A 22628-nucleotide genomic window follows, 5' to 3' on the forward strand; every position below is an offset into this window, starting at 1 on the left:
ACTTTCAGTAAGACCAGGCTCAGCAGTATATATTATCAGTTGCAGTAAAGAAAAAGTTTAAGCTTCATCAAAAATATATAATGTTATATACCTTTGTATGCTGCTCTGATGAATAGAAAATATTTTAAGTTTTCTGAAAGGTGCTTTTGTACATATATGTTTACTTCTGAATTTAGGCAGGTCTGCCATCAAAATTGTAGTATTGAACAGCCATGAACACACACCCAACAATTTGAAAACCACTCTTTTACTTCTTTTAGTGATGTTACCTTGAAAAGGAATTTTGTCTTTTTGCCAACCTTTCACCGTGTGGGCTCTGAACATTCAGAGCTCGTCATCGGGCCCTCAGAGTAAAGTCTAGTGGTTTTAACTTATTAGTTGCCCCTTGGCTGGCAACTTGTGAGAAATTTCTCTGCAGCTGTGGGACCCCGAGCATTTGAGGCTGCATTTGGTCTCTCTCAGCGCCCCTGAGCTGAGACCCTTGTCTTCAGCTTTCTCCTGTCTCTGGTCAAGTCCCTGCTTCCTCGGGGTACACATACCTTCAGTGGGCTGGAGCAGATTCACACTCTTTGTAAGAGAGGAGAGTATCTGTAGGTTGTAGAATTTGCTCCCTTTTTCCCCTTTGCTGGGTGAATTTAGGAAAAGGCATGCCCCAAATCCAGTGTAGCCTCCATGACTGACCTACCAAAAAGGGCTCCCAGTTTCATGCCACAACTAATATTCTTATTTTTATATTGAACTGTTTTACCCACTTAATTAAAGTAGTTGCTTTGGGCTCCATTATGTGTAAGAGAAGGATTGTGTGCTTTTTGACTTCAGCTTTTTAAATGGTCTACTGCAGTTATCACTGTGTTACAGTCTTTTAAAATACAGTATCAAGCTGTGTTTGCTTAATAGATGTGAAGACTTTTTAATTGCTTTGGGAGTACATTTCAGCCACTCTAAATTCTCTTTTTGATCCCTGAGATGATAGTCCCACAGTTTCCCTTCCAAATTCGCCTTCTGGCTCTTTGCTGATCCTCCTCTTGCCAAGGTCACCCGAGACCTCCCTGCTACCAAATCCAGTTGATGCTTCTAGTCTTTATCCCGCAGGCCCACCTGCGCCTGCGCCCTGTTCAAACTTCCTCCTCCCTTGGCGTCAACACCTCTGCCTTCTCCTATTTTTCCTCCCGCCTCCCGACTTCACCTTCCCAGCTTCTTGTGGGAATCTCTTCTTTTCTGCCTGCCCTTACATTTGGCTGCTCCTCAGGATTCTGCCTCAGACACTCTTCTCACTGGACATGCTCTCCCTCATGATTTTGCCTACCCCCATGACTTCGGGTACTGTCTTGAGACTCACAGATCCTTATATTCTTCTCAGGTCTCTATTCATGGCATATAGATGCCCACTGGGCATCGCCATGGGCAACTGAACCTTAAAATACCCACTCCTGAACTCACCACCCAAATCACGGCATGAGTGTGTCTACCTCCCTTTCAGTTGCTGATTTCACAAACCAGGAAATCACCCGTAGCCCACATCTGCTCTCTTACCAAATCCTGTTGGTTGTATGTTCTTACCTGATTTCCCTATGAGAAAGTCATCTTCACTTTTCAGATCCCTGCAGTTCTTTGCATTTCTCTGTGGCACCTGTCATGTTTTACACTGTAATTATTTGTGCAGATTTCTTACCTTTTCTAATGGGCAGGACTCATTGTTCTTTTTTGCTATATCCCCAGTTGTACATAGCTGTGTTAGCTAAAAGATCAGTTTTGCTAAATACCTGGTGTCTGATCAATTCCATTTTTCTTTTCTTAAATATTTTGTCACTTCCCAGTCTTTGGGTGTGTATGTGTGTGTTGATATACTTTTAAACATACTTTTCTGATTATAAAAGGAATATATGCTGATTATAGAAAATTTGAAATATACTGAAAAAGCACAGGAAAATTAAATTTATCTGTAATCCTATCACCTACAGATAATCACTATTAAGATTTAGTGTATGTCCCTTTAGTAATTAAATTTATATACAGAATGAGGCTATATATTTTATTGTGCTTCTTTACTTAAAAACAAATATTCTCTTTTTGGAGACATAGATGCTCTTCCACAGACAACTTTGTCTTATTCCATCTAAATCTCTTATTTCTTCTTAATGTCTGATTGCATTGACTACACATTGGCTGTAACTCCAGAATAATAGTAAATATCATGGTTGCAGGCATCCTTGCCCTGCAGTTCCAGGTAAGTTTTTTTATGCAGTACGTGAGGGTTATCTTTTCTCAGTCATTCTGTGTCTGAAAATGTCTCGAGCTATGCCTTTCATAAGAACAGCTTGGCTGGTTTTTTAAATTTCTGAGTCATCATCTTTCTCTCTTAAAACCTCACAAATTTTGATCTATTGTTACTGTATTATTTTTCTAGGCCTGCTATAACAAATTACCACAAACGGAATGGCTTAAAACAACAGAAATTTATTCTCTTGTACTTCCGGAGGCTGGAAGTCTGAAATCAAGATGTCAGCAGGGCCACACTCCCTCTCTGAAGGTTCTGGGGAAAAATCCTTTTTTGCCTCTTCCAGCTTCAGGGGTTGCCAGCAATCCCTGACACCCTTTGGCTTGTAGCTGACCACTCCAGTCACTGCTTCTGCAGCACATGGCCTCCTAATCTGCATTTATGTATCTGCACCAACCTCTCTTTTCTCCTATAACGACACCAGCCATTGGAGGTAGGTCCCACCCTAATCCAGTGACCTCATCTTAACTTACTTAATTACATCTGCAGAGACCCTCTTTGCAAATAAGGGCACATTTTGAAGTTCCAGGTGGATGTAAATTTCAGGGTCAGCGGGAACACCGTTCAACCCAGTATAGTTATCTTCTGCCCTTTAGTGTTCATAAAGAAGCCTGAGACGGTTCAGTTTATTTTTTTTCTTGGTAACATTTTCTACCTGAAGCTTTCTCAAATCTCCTTTATTCTTTTATTTTTAAAATGTTTCCCATAGTTTCTCTGCATTTTCTCTTCTTACCAGTTTTGCCTAAAACATTGCATCTTTGTGATACTTAGACCCAGGTCTTATGTTACAGATGAATATTTTCTTCGGCTTTATCTTTGATTAGGCTCATTTTCCCCCTTGAAGCAGTAAGGAAGATCTTTTTCTCTGTCCTCCGTAACTGTCTTTTCTTTCTCATTATTTTCATTTTATTTTGTTCCTTTTCATTCTAGGAAACCATCTCAAATGATAAACATATTACTGTGTCTGTTTTCTACAGTAAACATTTTGCTTTCTTCCTCCAATCAGGATTTAAATTCTATATTTTCATTTTTGGTCCTCTTTTTTTTTTTTTTAATCTTGCCCACTTCCACAAGCTGTATACACTTGTTACAAAAATTGTGTTTTCTGTCTCACTGAGGACTACAACTGCTTTTCTAAAATTTTTTTTGGTTTCATAGTAAAAAAATGATGTGCTTCCTTTTTTAGTTTTCAGGATAATATGTAGCATTTTTTTCATAACTCCTTTTTTTTTTTGAAGTATAGTTGATTTACAATGTTGCATTGTTTTTTTTTTCTTTTTACAAAATCTTCAAATGAAAACAAAGAGCTATTCAAACCTTGTATTTTCAACAGACAATGTACAACTGGCCTTCAGCTCTCATTGTCCTTTTGGGTACTGCAGCTGCTCTGAACTAAACATCTGGATCAATATCCAAATATCCATGGTCTAGTTGGTGTTTATCTTGTAAAGCTCACGGGAATGAGATAGGATGTTCTGTGCTTGACTTTCTGCTGCTCTGAACCAGTGGCTCTAGATACATACAGCCGGGACTTAGGGAGCTACAGGTAGCAGTCTGGTTGGAAGAGGATTATTAAAGTAATGTTTGCTTAGCTCTTTACAGAAGCTTGAGAAAATATCACCTGTGTAGATTAAAGAATGCGATGGAGATTATGAAGGTTAAATCTCTCCCCGTCCCCAGCGACACTTTGGTGCGGCCAACTGCTTGGCATATTGGCAAAACTGTGTTCCCTAGGCTGCTCTGCTACCAGGACCCTTCCTGTCTCTCTCCCTACCTGCGGCACTTTTTGCTTTGTGTTTTCTAAGATGGACTTTGTCTCCCTCCCTCCCCACATCTTGCCCAATGTTTTCTTGGTGCTGGAATGGCTGGGGCTACCTCAAAATGCAGTATTTCATGAAGTAAAAGGATGACTCCCAGTATTTTATTGTCACTCTTCATATGGACCCAGTGTTTCTTAGCCAAGAGATGATGGAAAGAAGAGTAAATTGCCCTCCAGCTTTCTGTGATCAGATTCTGTGAACAGATTTACTGATTCAGGCAACAAAGTCAGTAACCAAATATGTTTCCCAGTTCTTCTCCACTGGCCATATAGTAAGTAGAAAGTGTCCTGATATTTTGGCCATAGGATGGACAATCAGTCTTCAGGCTCATGAAGTGTCATCTTTTGTGCTGAATCTTTACAAATATTTTACTGGGAATCTGAGTATCAGGGATTGCAGGTCAGATATTATTTTAGTGGGAAATCGAGATGGATATATTTTGAGATGGAGGGTTAGATGACTACTCATCCTGACTTGCCTCAGATTGCTGAATAGAATAGATGGAAAGGCCACTGCTTAGAAGAAAATGTGTTTCTGAAGTGGTAATTTGGTGACTGACAAGCCAGGGGCAAGATGGGAGATATGATGGGAAGTGAAAAAGGCATGGATAAAAGAACTGGGGAGTGGCAGTGACAACCCAGCCGTGGTCAGGGAGCAGGAGCTTGACATAGGCTTAGTCGTATGGAAACTTGTCTCTTTGAACACAGAAGAGGAAGAGTGAGAGTTTACTTGGTGGGAGTGGCTGAGAGCTGGGACTTGACTTGATGGGCTTGAGGAGCAGTCAGCAGTACGAAGGTCTGTGTGTTGGTAAGTACAGGGTTGATCCCCAGCTAGAATATGTACTGAAAGAGCCAGAGTGGGTTATAAGTTAGGTGCTGTGATGACAAAGCTGTACCAGTCTGGGTGAGAGCATGTTTGGGGTCTTAGTAGTGGATGGCAAAGCCATGAAGTCAAGTGAGGTCACTAGATTTGAGAAAACAAAAGGACGTGGGCTCAAGACATGAGATGAATCATCATGATGGACGTTGAGTTTCTGAGGATGGTAGCCAGAGATGAGGATAAGAAAAGTCTGAGCCCTGATCCGAGGCTTTGGTGGTTCTTCAGTCAACATTTATCTTCCCAGCTAGAGAATCTTCTAACCAATCTGCGTGTTCTGACATGCACCCTGTGCTCTGCACTCCAGCTGCCCAGCCTTCCAAATCTTTTCCCCGCCCTTTGGCACAGGCAGACTAGGACTGGGGTGAAAAAGTGAGAAGAAGAGAACCTCTCCTCTGGTCCCTGCTTCCCACACTCTCGCCTCTCTCTGCAGGTAGCAGAAGTGAACGAGGGCCCAGGAGCAGCACTCACCAGTCTGTGATGGCTCATTCAGCCCATGTTTAGCCCTTATCCACCAGCCTTTTCTTGATGGAAACATTTTAACTTCCTTTCTTCCCTTCTGAGCAGTACTTTCTAAATCAGGGGTGTATGTGTTTGTCTTCGTATCTGTGATTTGCATATGCAAATAGTCTGCTTGACCAGTATTTGTAGTTTAAAAAAATCTGCTTATGCTAGAAGTCATTTCTCAAAGGTCCTGTACATCTTCCAGAAGAAATTGCATAATAGCAATGAAACCTTCGGCTCCCCTAGGCAGAGTTGTCTCTCCAGCCTCTGCCCTCCCCCAGTGCCCTATCCTTGCTTCTGTGCTGTGGCATTTAACTAGGTTGTGTGGTGATTTATCTGTTTATATGTGTGTGCGTCTTTCTCTCCCACTGGGCTCTGTGCTCCTCCAGGGCAGGATCATGTAGCATTTGTCTTTATAAATCCAGCACTTAGTACCGGCCCTGAGAAACAGGTTCTCAATAATGTTGGCAAGATAGACCAATGTTTAAACAGAGCTTCGAAGAGTTTAAGTGCATTAAAATAGTTTAATCATACTAACAATAATCAGGGCATTTTATTTTAATCATTACGATACTGTTATAATATGCATTGTTATAACATGCTTGAGCACTTCCTATGTCCAGGCACTATTCTAGGCTCATTCTGTGTTTTATATTACTGAATTCTCTCCACAAGCCCTAAAGTCGCCACAATCATTGCCCTAATTTTAGGGATAACAAATACGAAATTTAGAGAGGAAAAATTAAGTGATTTGCCTAAGGTCACACAGCTAGTAAATGTGGAACTGAGATTTGAACTTGGTCAGTTGGGTCCCAAAACCCACCCTTGTAACCACTCATTTTAAAGAAAGGAGATAGGGCAGAGGGTGGAAATCTGAAATATTATTTTTAAAGGTATAATTTACATAAATGTTTAAAGATTTTTTCCTAGGTTAAAATACTGTTTCTATGATTCAGATATCCCTGAATCCCAAGTACACAGTGTGTGATAAACAGAGATTGCAGGGAATCCTAGCACTGCTTTAGGTGTGGAAACAGACACCAGCCCGAAGAAACAAAGCAATTAAGTAGAGAGGAAAAGAACTTTTTGGTTTTTGAAAATGTATGTATTAATTTAGGAAATTTTCTCATCTAATTGCCTCTAATATTAAACTAATAATACTTTTATTTATAGTAGTTAGTGAGTAACACTTTATCCTTCCTATTTTAATTTTTTCTTTTGCATTAACTTGTTAAATCATACAAATGGATATTATTGCTTGGATATTACTTTTTCTGGAAATAAAATAGCTAATACATTGAATACTGTTTCATGTTAAAAGAATCAGTTACAGTTTGGCTGAGATTGGACCAAGCCTCTACTCTGGACATTAAATTATGTGAATTTCCACCATTTTTAGTGTATTTAACTAACTGAAGGAGTTTCAGCCTGAGAAACTGAATTAATCTTGGTCACCCAGAGTTGCATCAAAGTCCAGCATATCACAGTCCTGTCCAGAACTTTCTGTGACTAATGAAATTTGTCATTTTCACTACCCAGTGTAGCAGCTATTGAACACTTGAAATGTAGGCAGAGCAACAGAGGAACTGAATGTTTCTTATTTTATCTTAATTAATTTATAATTGGATTTAAATGGGGCTAGTGGCTACAGTATTGGACAGTGCAGGAACTCTAAAGGAATCCCTCATAGTGCCTGGCAGATCGTAACCAAGTGAAGGTTTAATTTTGTTTTTCCCTCTTCTCTCTTGGGCACTGTCTTCCTCAACACTGATCCTTTGGTGTTTGACCATATTAAGAGAAGTCAGACAAAATGAAGTAAAATAGCATAACAGTCTTGTCCTTTTCCCTTAGCATTACCGATGTTAAATATGTGTTAATATCCTTTCCCTGACCTTCTGCACCCAAACAAATGCAAAAGAATTCTGTTACTTGTGTCTTCTGTAGGGAAACTCTCTCCTGCTTACTTTGAGTGAGGATGTAGGTGGCAGGTGAGGATGGGCCCTTCACCTCCTCCAAAGGCCCTCAGAGCCTGGGCTGCCTCTGTGGGGCGCTGTTCTGAGAACCTCTCCAGTTCTACAGTTATTGGTATATGCAGGTTTCTTTCTCTTCGTAAAATAATCTTCATTGTGTATATTTTCCTAGAAAATTTCCACTTTACTGAAGTTTTTGGTAATATTCGCATAGTCTCATATGGTATTCTCTCACACTTTTTAAAATCTCTTTTCTTCTTAGCAATTATATTTTCTTTATTATCACTCTATATATTTGTGTTTTTTCTTTGCTTTTTATTTATTTACTTTTTTATTGAAGTATAGTTGATTTATAATATGTGTATGTTTCAGGTGTACAGCAAATTGATTCAGTTATATATATGTATATACATATATATGTTCTTTTTCAGATTCTTTTCTGTTATAGATATTTAAGGTGGGCAGGGTATAACTCAGTAGAAGAGCTTATGCCTAGCATGCCCGAGGTCCTGGGTTCAATCCCCAGTACTTCTACCAAAATAAATAAATAAACCTAATTACCTCCTCTCAAAACAAAAAAATATAGATATTCAAGATATTGAATATATTCCTTGTGCTATACAGTAAGTCCTTGTTGTTTATCTATTTACATATGGTAGTATGTATCTATTAATCCCAAACTCCTAATTTATAAAAATATGGAACACTTCATATTTGCATGTCATCTTGCACAGGAGCCATGCTAATCTTCTCTATTTCAATCCCATTTTAATCTATGTGCTGCCGAAGCAAGCATTCTTTGCTTTTTAGAATCAGGCTTGTTAGCTATCTCTTGGATGTGCTCATTGATTCTGCTGACTTCCTAAATCTATAATTTCTGCCCTGATCTTTTATTGATTCCTTCCCCCTGCTTTCCTTGGATTTATTTCATTTTTCTTTTTATATCTTCTAGAAATTAATGCTTAGTTCATTGTTTTTATTCATTCTTGTTTAATAATGAAATCATTTAAGAATATGAATTTTCTTGTAAATGTAGCATCAGTTGCATTATCTGCTTTGATAGGTACTGTTCTCACTGTTGAGGTCTGAATAGTGTCCAATTTTAGTTTTTCTACTTGAACCAAGAGTTTTTTCAGATAATTTTAAATTCCCAATTTTTAGTCCTTTGGTTACTAATTTCTCATTCAGTTGGATGATGCTAAAAAATTATCTATACAGTTTCTAGGGAGGTGGATATATCTCAGTGGTAGAGCATGTGCTTAGCATGCATGAGGTCCCGGGTTCAATCCCCCATACCTCCATTAAAAAATAAAAACTAATAATAAATAAAATATTATGTATACAGTTTCTATTTTTATAGAATTTATTCATGCTTACTTTCTATCCAATATTTGATCAATTTTTAAAACTTTAATAGATGTTCTTAAAAGGTGTGTATTCTCTGTACTTTGATAAATTTAGTTTATGTCTATTAAAGCATGCTTACTAATTTTATTATTTGATTTTTTTTTATAATTCCTTACTAGTTTTTGCCTTGGCCTATCAGAAATATTCTAAAATCTCCCATTATAATTATAATTTTAGAAACTTCTGTTTATAATAGTTTTGCTTTATGGGAGCAGTAGATCTATTTATTCATGTACCATAACTTTTTAAATTTGATATTTTTCTCCTAAGTTCTACCTTTTGGTTTTATCATTTCCTAACCGTTTTTCCCCACCTTACCATAAATATTTTTTCCTTTGCCTTTCTTTTTCATGATTGTCTTGTTGTATTGTTTTATTTTATTATCTCTTGCAGCTAGTTGGATTTCATTTATGTTTCCAATCCTGGAGTCTTTTTTCCTTTGATAGGGGAGTATAACCCATTGCTATTTATTGCAATGTCTGTACTCTTCTCTCCATTGACCTCTAGGAGGAGTTCCAGGCTCCCTGTTACCCACTTCTTCATTCTACCCCTCTCCTTCACTCCATCTTTCAGGAGTACAGATTTGGATTGAAAGATTGAAACATCTGACTGGTCACTGAACTCCTGGGTAGGTAGAGCGGCACTTGCAAAGGTTGGAGCACATGTGGGAATGTCCTTTTTGGACATTTCTCCCAGAAGAGTAACAAAGGGCCAGATATACCCCTATGTGAGGAGACTGATGGACTCCCTTTCTCTCTGCTGGCTTTGGAGTGATGAGATCTCAGACTGACTTGCTCTCTACTTTGTTTCTAAACCTTTCAGGCCAGTCTTCAGTAAAAAAGGCATTCTCTAGTTGTGGTCTAGACCTCACCAGAGGTTGGTTGGTCTAGGGAATAATTTGGTTATTCTTGGGTTCCCTGCCCAAAGACCATCTTAATAACACCTCAGTCTATGATTCCTTGCATTTTTCTCTGTATTTTTGATAGTCAGTTTCCTCTATCTACCTCAAACTGATATTCTAATTTACTCTTGGAGGCATTTTCTTCTCAATATCTAATTTTCAATTCAGTGTGGTCACTGTGAAATGTGGTCTACATTTCAAAATTCAGAAACTATACTTTACATCTGAAAGCTAATCACGGATTGTTCCATTTTCATAGACCAAGTATCCTCCCAAATTATTACAATTAGCAATTGCCTAAAATTTCCTTGTGCTTTTTATAGCCAATATGTTTTCTAGAACATTTGCTCATATACCTCAGATCAGTTTCTACATTTTAAGTTATGGACTTGTCATTGGTTCAATGATTTTTTTCTTTGTTCTTCCTTGTAGGGTATATTACAGGGTATATAATTGGCCTAGAAAATTGAAATGCAGTTAAGAACGACTATATTTCTCTGTCATTTCCAACCAAGCATTTTTTGTTGAGTGACTCTGCCCTGCACGTTCAGGCTCGAGATGAACCCACTGTCTTCAATATGGACGTCAAGGTCTCTCTGGTCATTGAGGTTCTAGTCAGTGGAGAGGGGAAGAACACGTAGGGGAGGCACCTTCCCTCTCTAAAGGGCCGAGATCCCTGTGTGCCACCTGGGACTCTGACCCACCTTCAAGTGGGGAGAATTAAGTCAAATGGCCACCTTGAGGGAAATGTGGTCTAGCCATGTGTCTGGCTATAGTTCCATTACTGTGGAAGGTGGCAGCAGCCAGAACTCTGTACCACGTAGAAGGCGTCAGGGGAAAGGGCTTCTGGGTGTGCAGTACTGGGCATCTAGATGGGTCTTTATGTTATGCCTGTGGCAAACCTCCTTCCAACAAAGGGAAGAGCTTATAGATCTTACATAGTTTTAGTTGGCCAGATCAGAGGCTTTAAAGAAAACTACTGATAGAAACAGCTTCTCTGTCATGTTAAATGGATTTTTTTTTCTGCAGTGTTGTTTTTCTCAGCCCATAATTCACTGGAGCTTTCACATCAGCTGGTGTACCAGCCTGGTCAGCACAAGCCTCCACGGCACCCTCTGCTTTACTTAGCCAGCTGTCCAAGCCAGCTGTGAGGGTGAGGCGGGCAGGGGAGCTCTGGGGCTGCCATTTCACGTCCCTGCGAGAATCATGTCCCCAGTGTGACTGGTAGATCCCCTTCCCACCTAATGTCCTAACACCCACCCTCACCTGAGACGGGCCTGGCCAGTGGGAGGTCAGCAGGGATAGTTTGACCTGGCAAGTTTGATCACATTGCCACTCGAGCTGCCTTTCCCTCACAAATGGTGATTCATGTGATTTGTTCTGTCCTTCACTTTGGTCTTTCCTTCATGATAGATGTGGTAGAATTTCTTTGAAATTTCTTGTGTGAGTAATGAACATTCTCTGGTTTCCAGAACTGGACTAGATCTCACCCCCAGTCATAGCCACAGGGATGTGGCATTCATCTATTCACAGATTTCCTGTGTAATAACTTTTTAGTGGGTATCTGTACTAAGTCAGGCAATGAGTGTAGCTCTGGAGGTACAGTGATGAAAAAAACATAGTTGCTGTCTTCCTGGAGCTTCTCCATGGGCATAGAAGGAGGGCGTGGGTAATGGCACAAAGAAAGGTAAATCACAGCTGGGAGGACTGCTCTGGGGCATTTCCCCGGGCAGCGAGGCCAGGGCAGGTAGGTGGGGACTGTGGTGAAACTGAGTGATGAGAAGGAGTTCACAGCAGGAGGATGGGAGAGGAGGGCCTTCCGGGTGAGGGAGTAGCGTTGTGCATGTCCTCTGGGTAAAGGAGTGGGGCTGCTGGGCTAGAGGTGGGATCGTGGGACAATCAGATTTGCAGTTGCCAAAATCCCCTGTGCTTCAGTGTGAGGAGTTGTTTGGAGAGAAGCAGAGGTGGGTGGATAGACAGGCCGGTCAGGAGGTGGTCATCATCCAGGTGAGAAGTGACAGTGACCTGGATGGAGATGGGGATGGTGGAGGTGGTGATGTGATGGAGTTAAACAGGTTAGATGGAGGCAGGATTCCAGGGTCTTTGTGGATTTCGTGATTGTAGTCAAGAGGTAGCTAAATTCCTTCTAACCATCCAATCATTAAACGTATCCTTTCTTCTTCTTGAACATTTTAATCAAGGTAAGCAATAAGCTTCTTGTTCTAATCTCATCAGAGGAAAAGAGCAGTATAGCCTGTGCCTGGCAGTGTCACTACTTACATTGGTTATGTGAATGTCTGAGTGAATCAGTGAATGACCATCAGCTCCTTTCCCAAGTCTTGGGGTCCTGATGAGACTGGCTATAGTGAGGACTGTGTCTACCAACCTCTAACTCAGGGATGTGTGTGTCACCCTCTCTCTTTATACACCTGTGGCAGACCTTAGTAATAGATTGCAGCTCTCTTTCCTTGCCAAGTTCAGATGTGACCTCAGAATGCCTCTCCCAAAGCCCTTCAGGCAGCCTATACCAGTAACACCCGACTTGAAACCGATTTGCTATTCTCTACATTTTAACAGTGAGTAGAGGCTCACAAGCAAAGAACTGACACTGAATCCTCTATACTCCCCTGTGAAAGTGGCAGTGACCCCAGGGTACCTAAATTCATCTTGCTCTTGTACTTTAGAACTGGCCTGTAAGGTTAGGAAACCATCCACAGGATCCCTCACCTCTGATACCAACTGCAGAGTTCAGGAGTCCCCAGGGTCACTCAGGTTTGATAATTTGCTAGAAGAGGACTCACAGAATTTACTGAAAGCTGTTAAGCTCACTTACCATTTATTACAGCAAAGGATACATATTAAAATCAGCCAAGGGAACAGACACACAGGACAGAGTCTGGGAGAGATCCAAAGGCAGATCTTCCAGCTGTTCTCTCCCATGGGGTCATGGGCAGCACTAATGCCTCCTGGCAATGCTGTGTGGCAGTACACACGGAGTATTGCCAACCAGGGAAGCTCACCTCGGTTTTGGTGTCCAGAGGTAGATATGATACCATGTGGGCCAAAGCCCCCACCATACTCTCCCATGTGGCTCAAAGTCCCCAGGTAAACAGACACTCACACAGGACATTCATAGGGCTTAGAGATCAACTCCCAGGAGCCAAGAGCAAAGGCCAGACGTCCCTGAGCAAATTAAATTCTTCACAGCACAGCCTCTATTGCCCATCTTCAGTTTCTCAACAGTATAATGATCTGATGACATAAAAGCTAAACATATACATAAAAACCTTCATATATGTTTTAGAAATTATTTTGCAGGATAAAGTTAGGTATAAAACTGGACCCTATCGTGGACATTCCATGGAGGATGGTTAAGTAGGGTAGTGGTTAATGAGGATAGCGGGCTTCTGGAATCTGACTGCCTGTGTTCACGTCCCAGGTCTACGACATACTAGATGTGACCTTAGCTGGTTATTTTAAACTTTCTCTGCCTCAGTTTCCTCACTCGTAAATGAGGATAATAATAGTACCAACTTTGTTGTTTTTATGAGAATAAAATGAGATAATACATGTTAAGGCCAGAAGAGTACATGGTATATAGAAGCACTCAATAAATAGTAGATACTATTATTTTTATATTTATCATGGAATTTATCAATCTTTTTCATACAATTGTCCTTGGGAAAAGTTGTAGAGTTTTTTCCTGAAATTTTTCCATTTATTTTCATACCTTCATATCTCTTAAACATGAGTGAAAATACGAGATAATCTTCCATAAAAAATTGTGTATCTTTTTACTGGGTAAGCCTTGAGTTAGAGTGGTGAGAAGTGCCCCTCTAGGCAAGTGTGTTCTAATGAGTCTGGGATATGGAAATTGTCAGCAGATCTTTGCTGCAAATTTGGGGCAGATTTAAAAGGTTAAAATAAGACATGTCATTGCCCCATGTTGCTACTGAGAAATCTAGAAGATATAGGAGGAAGAAAGTTAAGAAGTCTTGAGTCAGTGATGTTAGGACTGATGCTCCAAGCCCTGATTTCCTTTTAACTCATCTCTTTCCAGCATCGAGCTCCTTGAATGAAGACTGTCTATTTGTTAGCATCGTATTGCCAGAGCTAAAATACAGGCTGCCCGCCTGTGAAGGGACTAATTGGCCTTTTGGAAACTGTTTAAAACTGAATGAAGCACAAGAGCTTTCTGTGATGCTAGTGGAGCCTTGAGTTTCTGCCAGTCATTAATAGTTTTTCAGGCTTTCCTATGAAGGCGGCTGAACTTGAGACTTGGCTTTTGGTTTTGCCATGTGTGAGCTGCACTTGTCTGTGTGTGACGTGCATTAAGGTTGTTTTTCAGGGAGCATCACTTCAGTGCTTTTCAGTATTGGAATATGTTCAAATTTAGATTTGATGCTCTTGTTTTCCACTCTTATGGGTTAGGTGTTCCTTACTCTTCAACTTCCTGAAGGCTGTAGGGCCCTACGTATGAAGACGTGGCTGATAGAGCTTCAAAGAGACCATCAACTTCTGGGCTGGGCCCTCCAGCTCTCGCTGGATTTGATTGACTTACAGGCAGATAAGGACAGATGGAAGGGGCATTGCAAACCCGGCTTCCTAACTGAGTGCTCTTTTGTCCCCTAGCTTATTTCCAGCGATGCTGATGGAGCCATCCAAAGGGCCGGAAGATTCAGAGTGGAAAATGGCTCTTCAGATGAGGTAAGGAAGCCTCCCAGGTCCCGTATCACCACCCAGCACATGACCGTGGTGCCTGTGACAGCAGTGAGCTGCTGGGGATCCTCACTGCCACAGGAGGCTACCTGAGGGGAGCCTGGGAACTCAACTAGAGCTCTTCAGAGCTTGCTTGAAGCAGACGGGAAGTTCAGAAAGCGCCATTATTCTTTGTATGTAAGGCACTATTAACACCCTTTGAAAGATCTGTAATAAAATTAGGCAGACACATGAAGGTGGTCTGCCAGCGTTGAGACCAGAGACAAACTCACAGCCACACCCTTGTGAGTGGCGCCAGAACCCCAGCTCTTCGCCTTTGCTGGGCTGGTCCATTTGGCGCTGCCGTATGAGCAATATCAGGGTCCCAGAGAGAGATGCGAAAAGTGACTGTGATTACAAAATGTCATCTTTATTCAGAGGAGACACCAGGAAAGGAGGCCATCCCTGTCTGCCACTTCTTGGGCCCAAGCCCTCTTTCTGGGCTCTGTTGGTCTTCCTTGCCGTAGGCCACAAGGACTCACCTCACTGGCCTTTCTTCTTTAAAACCTCCACTGTCCACTCCATCCCTTGGGATCTACCCACAAAACTGCAGAGTGCCGTCTAAGCCCCCAGTTTTTTCTACTTTGCTGCTTCTCTGAGGGGTAGCCCATCGTAGTGCTCCAGCACCCCCAGCTTTAGAATCAGGCAAATCTGGGTTCAAGTTCCAGTTCTCCCACCTCCTAGTTGTGTGACCCTAAGCAAGTAAGCACCCTTTCTGAAGCCCAGATTCTTCATCTGTAAGATGGAAACTATCTTGGGATAATTGAGAAATTCAGTGAGCTAAACTTGTAAGCTCTTAGTGCTATGCCCAGCACGTAGTGAGAATTCAGTGTGATAGCTGTAATAGTAATGATGGTTGTTGTTGTTCCTATAAGTAGGGCTGCATAGCCAGCCTTGCCCTCCTGACCACCTCCTTAATCATGTTCTTGGTCGTGGGCTGTGGACTTAACTTGAAACCAACAGCATTCAGGAAGTTGTTGCCCTTCTTTGTCTTTGCCTTAACTTAGCAAACCCCCTTACCCAGACATGGTATCCTCACCATTATTCTGTGAGGCAAAGGGGACAGTCCCATCTTGGGCTGGACCCTTGAATATGTGCCTACATACTTCTTGTCCAGAATGATGTCAACTGATCTGCACAGAAGACAGCAATCCCAAGGAAATTTGCTTCTGAGGCTCGGAAACAGCCGCCCCCAAATGGTCCTGCTCCTGAGATGAGTCTTATCATCATAGACTCAATCCGCCAAGGGTGTCCCAGGAACTAAGTCAGGGACAGAAGCATTGATTCCTCACTCTCCAGTCCTCAGAAGGCTAGCAGCCACCGTGCTGAGTGTCTACGTTAAGTACCAGAGACCCCAGAAGTTTCTGTTCCTCAACACATCATTCTGCTACCAAAATTTTGCAGAACTTCAGGACAGCCCCAGATGAACAAAGTGCACCGGCTTGCCCCACCCCTCAGAATCACAACTCTGGCTCCTACCAGGACCAGTGTCTAGAGTAAATCCACACTTCTCAGGAAAGACACAGATGGAACCTTCGTGTGGTCCTAGATCACCACACACTCTGGTTATCAAACACTCCTCACCTGGCACTGTCACCTGACCAGACCATATGCCAGAGGACAGGGGCAGGGACTGGAAATCACTTTCGAAGGATCATGGGCAGGGGTGGCTCTAGTGTCAGACTGCTTGGGTTCAAATCATGGCCCCACAACTCACCAGCAGTGTGGCCACTGGCTGTTCACTTAACATCTTTGGAACCATTTGGTGGAGTTACTGATTTCACAAATCCTTGTGGTCTGTTGTGTCCAAAACACAATCCTGTCTCAGATTGCTTCTGTGGGAAATATGATATCAAGGCTCAAATACTGTTTTGAATTTTATTTCCACCAAAGCCACTGAGCACGAATACTCAATTGGAACACTTTGGCTGGGTTTTGTATCAATGGCCTTCAGTTAAAAGCTCTGGCCAGTGCTAGCACACAGCCTGATAAAAGACCATAGAGGAACCTATAGGGGCAAAACCTGGCTTGCCCTGAGTTAGTTAAAGGAGTTAGTGCATTAGCTCCTTAAAGTTTTTCAAACCCATGAACAAACAAATTGCAAAGCAATTTCATTATTGAGTTATTTTTCCTTTTATTATTGAATTTTAAGAGTTCTTTATACTGTATGGATACTAAATATATGATTTGCCAAAATGTTCTCCCATTCTCTTGTCTTTTTACTTTCTTGATTGTGTCCTTTGAAGCATGAAAGTTTCTTAATTTGACGAGATCTAGTTCATCTGTTCTTCCTTTCGTTGCTTGTGCTTTTCGTGTCGTATCTAAGAAACCATTGCCTAATCCAAGGCTGCCTGGTTACTTTTTACAGTTTGCTCTTCCCTTCAGATATTGTCAAATTTGTCTTTTATTTTTTTAAACAGTCAGTATAATGATTTTACTATCTGTGACTGGTAATTCCAGTATGTGAGGTTTTTGTGGCTCTGTCTGATTTTTCTCCTGGCACGTGCTCATGATGTAATGTGTTTCTCTGTGTGCTTGGCTGCCTGATTATGTGCTGTTTGTTGCTCTTGAGGATGAATTTTTAGGAACAATATAAGGCTTAGGATGAGTTGACTTTGGGTAGGGAGTATGATACTGTGACTTATAATAAGAAATATATCGTTTGGTCTTTGTACCTGTTCCCGGCACAGAGCTCCTAAAACCTTTGAAATTTTCCAAGTAATGAGAGTGATCATGGTGTCTTTTGTTATGTTAATAAGTGGCTTTTGGAAAGCCCCTAAGTTTCCTAAGGATGGGAGCTGGTCACCAGAGGAACCAACCGCATGATGAGAAGGTTAGACCTTACAGTCCAATCCCAACCTCCTGGGAGGGAAGAGGGGCTGGAGATTGAGTTCAGTCACCAATGGCCAATGATTTAATCAATCGTGCCTATGTAATGCGGCCTCCATAAAAACCCAAAAGCTCCGTGGAAGCTTCACGCCCCTTCCGACATCCACATACCTTGCCCCATGCTTCTCTTCCATCTCGCAGTTCCTGAGTTATATCCTTTTATAATAAACCAGGAATCTAGCTAGTAAAATGTGTCTGAGTTCTGGACTCTAACAAATTAATCAGACCCACAGAGAGGGTCATTGGAACCTTCAATCTATAGCCAGTTGTTCAGAAGCACAGGTGACAACCTGGATTTGTGCTTTGCATCTGAAGTTGCAGGTGGAGAAGCAGTCTTCTAGGACTAAGCCCTTAAATTGTGGGATACAACACTGTCTCCAGATAGATAGTGTCAGAACTGAGTTGAGTTATAGGACACCCAGCTGGTGTCAGAGAATTGCTTGGTGGTGTGGGAAAAAAAAAAAACATGTATTAGAATTGGTGTCAGAATCAGAGGGAGGGTGTGCATTTGCTTTTGCCAGACACGTTTAAACTCCCAGCTCAAGACTTTAAACCACCCAGGTGATGCAGAACGGAGCTGCAAATTGATGTGAACGCTGATCAGTGCTCCCAGCACCTCAGAGATGTTCCTCCGCTCTGCACAGGGGCAAGCTTCTTGGAGTCTTTGGGGTAGAGGTGGTCTCCTCCGGCTCTCTCTTTTCTTGAATGTGGAACCCTGTGGGGTCCCAGCTTAATGTGGGGTGGGTCTCCTATTCCACTTACCTACTTCAGTGGATCCTGGGGATTTGATTTTTGCCCTCATGTGCCTTGAGGTCACCAAAACCCAAGATAAATTTTGCCAGGATTGATAAGTATTTTCAAACTAAAAAAGAATTTCCATGCTCTGCTTACCTCTCTGGGTTCCCACTTGCCTTTGTTTTGGCTACATTTAATTCCTTACTATCTTGTGAGCACTTCAGTGCTTTTTGGGAGGTGACTTTAATATTTTTCTATATTTTTAGTTTCTTCAGTGGGAGGGTTGGTTGAATAATTTAAAAGCTCGTCATAACCAAAAACATAAGTTATATTAGGAGTGCTTTTCATATATCAAGTCATTCATTCAACCCCCACTCAGGGTCATTTCTTGGTGCCAGACAGGCTGAGCTCTGGTGATGCAGGGATAAATAAGACTGCTTAGGTCCCTGCCCTTGTGGCAGGGAAGTAGTCAATAAATAAGTAACACAAATACATAGGATGATTGCAAGTTTTGGTTACCTCCTGTGGAGAAAACACACAGGCAGCCTGGGGAAAGGAACAGGAGGAGCCCTACTTAGACAGAGTGGCCACAAGGACCTCACAGTGAGGCCCAGGCCTCTGAGCAATGCTTCTCAGGCTGTGTTTGGTGAAGGGCCTGCTTTGTAATTTCCAATCTGTTGCAGAACTGTGGTCCTACTGTGCATGACCAATATGCCACACACACCCCTCATACAACTCACCACCAAATTCAGTAATACCCAGGTAGGTCTGGATTGTGTTTAAGGAAGCTAATCCCTTAAGCAAGTACTTGAGCATCACAGCAATGTCAGGCTGCTCTGAGAGGTCCTGAAGTCTTGCTTTGCACAACTGTCTACTTCATCATAGACTGTTTACAAATCAGCTCCTATCCGTGGACCACACCTCCCTGCTATACAGTTCATCTAGGCCAATCCCCCACCCACAGCATGAATCTCTGCAACAGTTCTGCCAACCATCAGCTCATCTGTCCCTGCTTGACTCTATCTCCAGTAATGGGAAACTTGCTACTCCTTGATAGGTTTTTCCCTCTAGACACCAGCCAATTGACACCAACTGAGTATCCTATAATTCAGTTCAGTTCTGACTGTAACTACCTGGAGTTATTCCACAGGTTTCAGCACTTAGTCCCACAGACTGCCCTCACTTCTGATACCGGTGTCAAGTATCAGGTACCCAGGGTACCCACACACCCATCTGACTTGACTGCAAAGTCAGGGGTTCCCACAGTCCCCCTCCTCAGGTTCAATAATTCACTGAAATGACTCACAGAACTCAAAAGCACTGTACTTACCATACCCATTTATTATAAAGGATACCACTGGGGAACAGCCAAATGGGAGAGATGTGTAGGGCAAGGGATGGAGGATGGGGCCTCAGAGCTTCCATGCCCTCTCTGGGTGCACCACCTTCCCAGCACCATGATGTATTCACCAGCTCAGAAGCTTCCCAAACCCCATCGTGTAGGGGTTTTGTGGAGATTTTGTCACATAGGTGTGGGTAATTAAATCATTGGCCATTGATGATTAATTCAATCTCCAGCCTCTCTCCCCTACCTAAAATTTGCAGGGTGGAGCTGAAAGTTCCAAGTTCTAATCAAGCTTGGTCTTTCTAGCTGCCAGCCTCATCCTGAAGCTATCTAGGGGCCACCTGGAGTGGCCTTATTGGAACAAAAGATGTTCCTGTCACCCTTATTACTCAGGAAATTCCAAGAGTTTTAGGAGCTCTATGCCAGGAGCCAGAGCCAAAGACCAAATATATATTCCCCATTATATCACAACCCTAAAGCAGTTAATTCCATTTTTCAGCATCTCTAATTGCTAGAAAATTCTTTTTATTGAACAAAATTCAACTGTCTATATTTTCCACTCAGAGTTTCTATTTATGGTTTCTGGAGCCCATAGTGTAAGGCTGAGTCTTCTTCAACAGCATAGGCCTTCAAGCATTCCAAGACATCTGCTGTTTTTCTCCTAAGACGTGGACTCAGTTCCACTCATCAGCACCCTCGCAGCTGCTCCTTGGACACATGTGAGGTCGTGTCCACCTTTTAGGTGGAAGTGCTCAGAAATGAACAGGTGGCTCCAGGTGCGCCCACACAGCCACAGAGTGAAGCAGGCCACTCCCCTTCCTTGCCAGGCACACTCTTTTCATGAAGCCTGATGACTCTTTACAAACCTACTATACACAACTCCCGACCCCAGTCTTTTTCATGCGTGCTATTATTGAGCTGTGAGGCAACATCGTGGTGTAGTGGAGACAGTTTTGGAGTCAAACCAACCTGGGTTCAGACCTCAGCTCTACCACTTACCAGTTTATGACTCAAGGTCACTCAGCCTCAATCTCCTACTGGGTAAAAAGAGAGAAAATTGCTACTTTGTAGCACCTGGCCTTCTCCATCCTGTACTTGTGTAATTTGTATTTGTACCTAAGTGTAGGATTTTGCCTTGTCCACGTTGAATTTAATCTCATTATGTGTCCCATAATTGCTAATTGTCAAGAGTATTTTCTGACATCTTGATTTTGTCACCTGTCCTATTAGCTAACCCGCTGAGACTTTTTATATCACCTTCAGATGTGCTTATCCTGCCATCTGTGTGCTCATTCAGATTATTAATTAAAATGAGTGTGACCCTCGGGTAGATCACTGGAGACCTCCCTTACAGCTCACTTGTGTGTGTCAATTAGTATATGGTGAAGTGGAGGCGGGGCAATCTCACAGCTTTTTACAAATCTCTTCCTTAGCCTGGGGAGGATTTTCTTACACACTGTTGGGCGATATGTAAATGAGTACAATCTTTTGGGAAGGCAGTTAGCAATCATTAAAAATGTGTATACCATTTGGCCAGCAGTTCTACTGCTAGGATGTGCATTGTAGCATTATTTTAAAATAGAAAAACAAGGTGGGTGGGGATATAACTCAGAGGTAACATATGTGCTTAGCATGCTGGAGATCCTGAGTTCAATCCCCAGTACCCCCATAAAAAATAAATAAATAAGTAAATAAAATAGAAAAATAAAGTGCACCTGAAAGCAATCTCAGTTTCCATCAGTAGAGGAATAATTACGTAAATTATGATGTATTTATACAATGGAATGCTTAGCAATTGTTAGAAAGAATGAGGTAGAGATATATGTAATACCATAGAAAAATGTTTACAATGTAGTGTTAGACATAAAAGCAAGTTCCAGAATGATTTGCATAATATTATCCCATTTTCTTGAAACTAAAAAAAGGTAAACATGCTTGTCAATATGCAAGAAAATTTCCACAAGTACACCTAAGAATTTAATAGAAATTGTTTCTGGAATAGAAATGGGAGGTCAGGAAAGAAGTTAAAGGACCTTAACTTTCTAATTTAGGCCCTTTTATGTTTACATATTTTACACATCTATACTCAACTGAAGTGTTTAATTAAAAAAAAAATCTATGTAGTTGTTGAAAGAACAAGGTACATCTGTATGTACTGACAGACATATTTCTAAAATATTTTCTTTAGTGAAAAAGTTTCAGGGTAGTATCTATAATACTGTCCCCATTTATGAAAACAAATTATATGTGTAATGAATATGCATGTGTGTATATATGTTTGTATGTAAATATATGTATGTGCATGTGAATGTATGATGTGTGTACATATGTCTAAAGTAAACACATTTTTGTAAATGCATAGGACGATCTGGGACTATTGAAATCAACCTGGTAACCAGGTTATTATAGGGAAAGGAAGTGGATTAGGGCTCGTAGGATGGAGGAAAGAAGGGGTTTTAATTTTTGTGGGATTTCACTTTTTCAGCCAGCTTATATCTATATTTGCAATTCAAAATTTTTAGTTTTTTTTTAAATCCATCTTCTTTATTGCCAGTGTTCTTTCAGCAATTTAACCTAGAATGTGAAGGAAAGTCAATTTAAATGCATTCACTGGAGGGAGGATATATCTCAGTAGTAGAGCACATGCTTAGCATGCACAAGGTCCTGGGTTCAATCCCCAGTACCTCCATTAGGAAAATAAAAATTTTTTAAAAAATGCGTTCGCTTGTTAATTGAACTCACCCTAGAAGAGACTCTGAAAAATCCCAGGCATTATATAAAACTGTGGATCTCATCTGTGGTCTGAGTGCTTGTGTTAAGTGGATTCCCTGCTTGAAGTCCAATCTTATTGAACATTCAGATAAAATGAGGGTGTTATACATGGATTTTGACTAAATTCTCCTCAAAATATTCTGACCAGATAGTCTTCCTCCTTCACATCCCACAAATATAAATGCAGTTAAAACAACAACAGCAACAACAACTAAGGGAGGCAACAAGGAGCTTTTGTGGGCTTTGGAATTTGATGCAGAAATGATTCAGGATTTCTCAGTCTCAGGACTCATTCAACACTGTGGGCATGTTCAGGCATGTCTGCAGCATAGAATTTAAGTTCATTACTCCATAATGCATTTTAGCAAATGAT

General features: G+C 41.4%; 1 protein-coding gene and 1 non-coding gene across 6 annotated transcripts in view; one reads left to right on the plus strand and one right to left on the minus strand.

Annotated features, from left to right (window-relative positions):
- GARNL3 (GTPase activating Rap/RanGAP domain like 3) overlaps window positions 1-22628 on the plus strand; it is a 138826-nt gene that overhangs the window by 44867 nt on the left and 71331 nt on the right. For all 5 annotated transcript variants that reach the window (XM_072960138.1, XM_072960140.1, XM_072960141.1 and 2 more), the window contains one exon: window positions 14389-14463. In XM_072960138.1, the coding sequence (XP_072816239.1) occupies window positions 14389-14463 (75 nt within the window). The remainder of the gene's footprint in view (window positions 1-14388; window positions 14464-22628) is intronic.
- LOC116280406 (U6 spliceosomal RNA) lies at window positions 8141-8244 on the minus strand. Its single transcript, XR_004189794.1, has one exon. It is a non-coding gene; the product is annotated as a U6 spliceosomal RNA (small nuclear RNA).

This window comes from Vicugna pacos, chromosome 4 (assembly GCF_048564905.1).
Source record: "Vicugna pacos chromosome 4, VicPac4, whole genome shotgun sequence".
Taxonomy (NCBI): Eukaryota; Metazoa; Chordata; class Mammalia; order Artiodactyla; family Camelidae; genus Vicugna; species Vicugna pacos.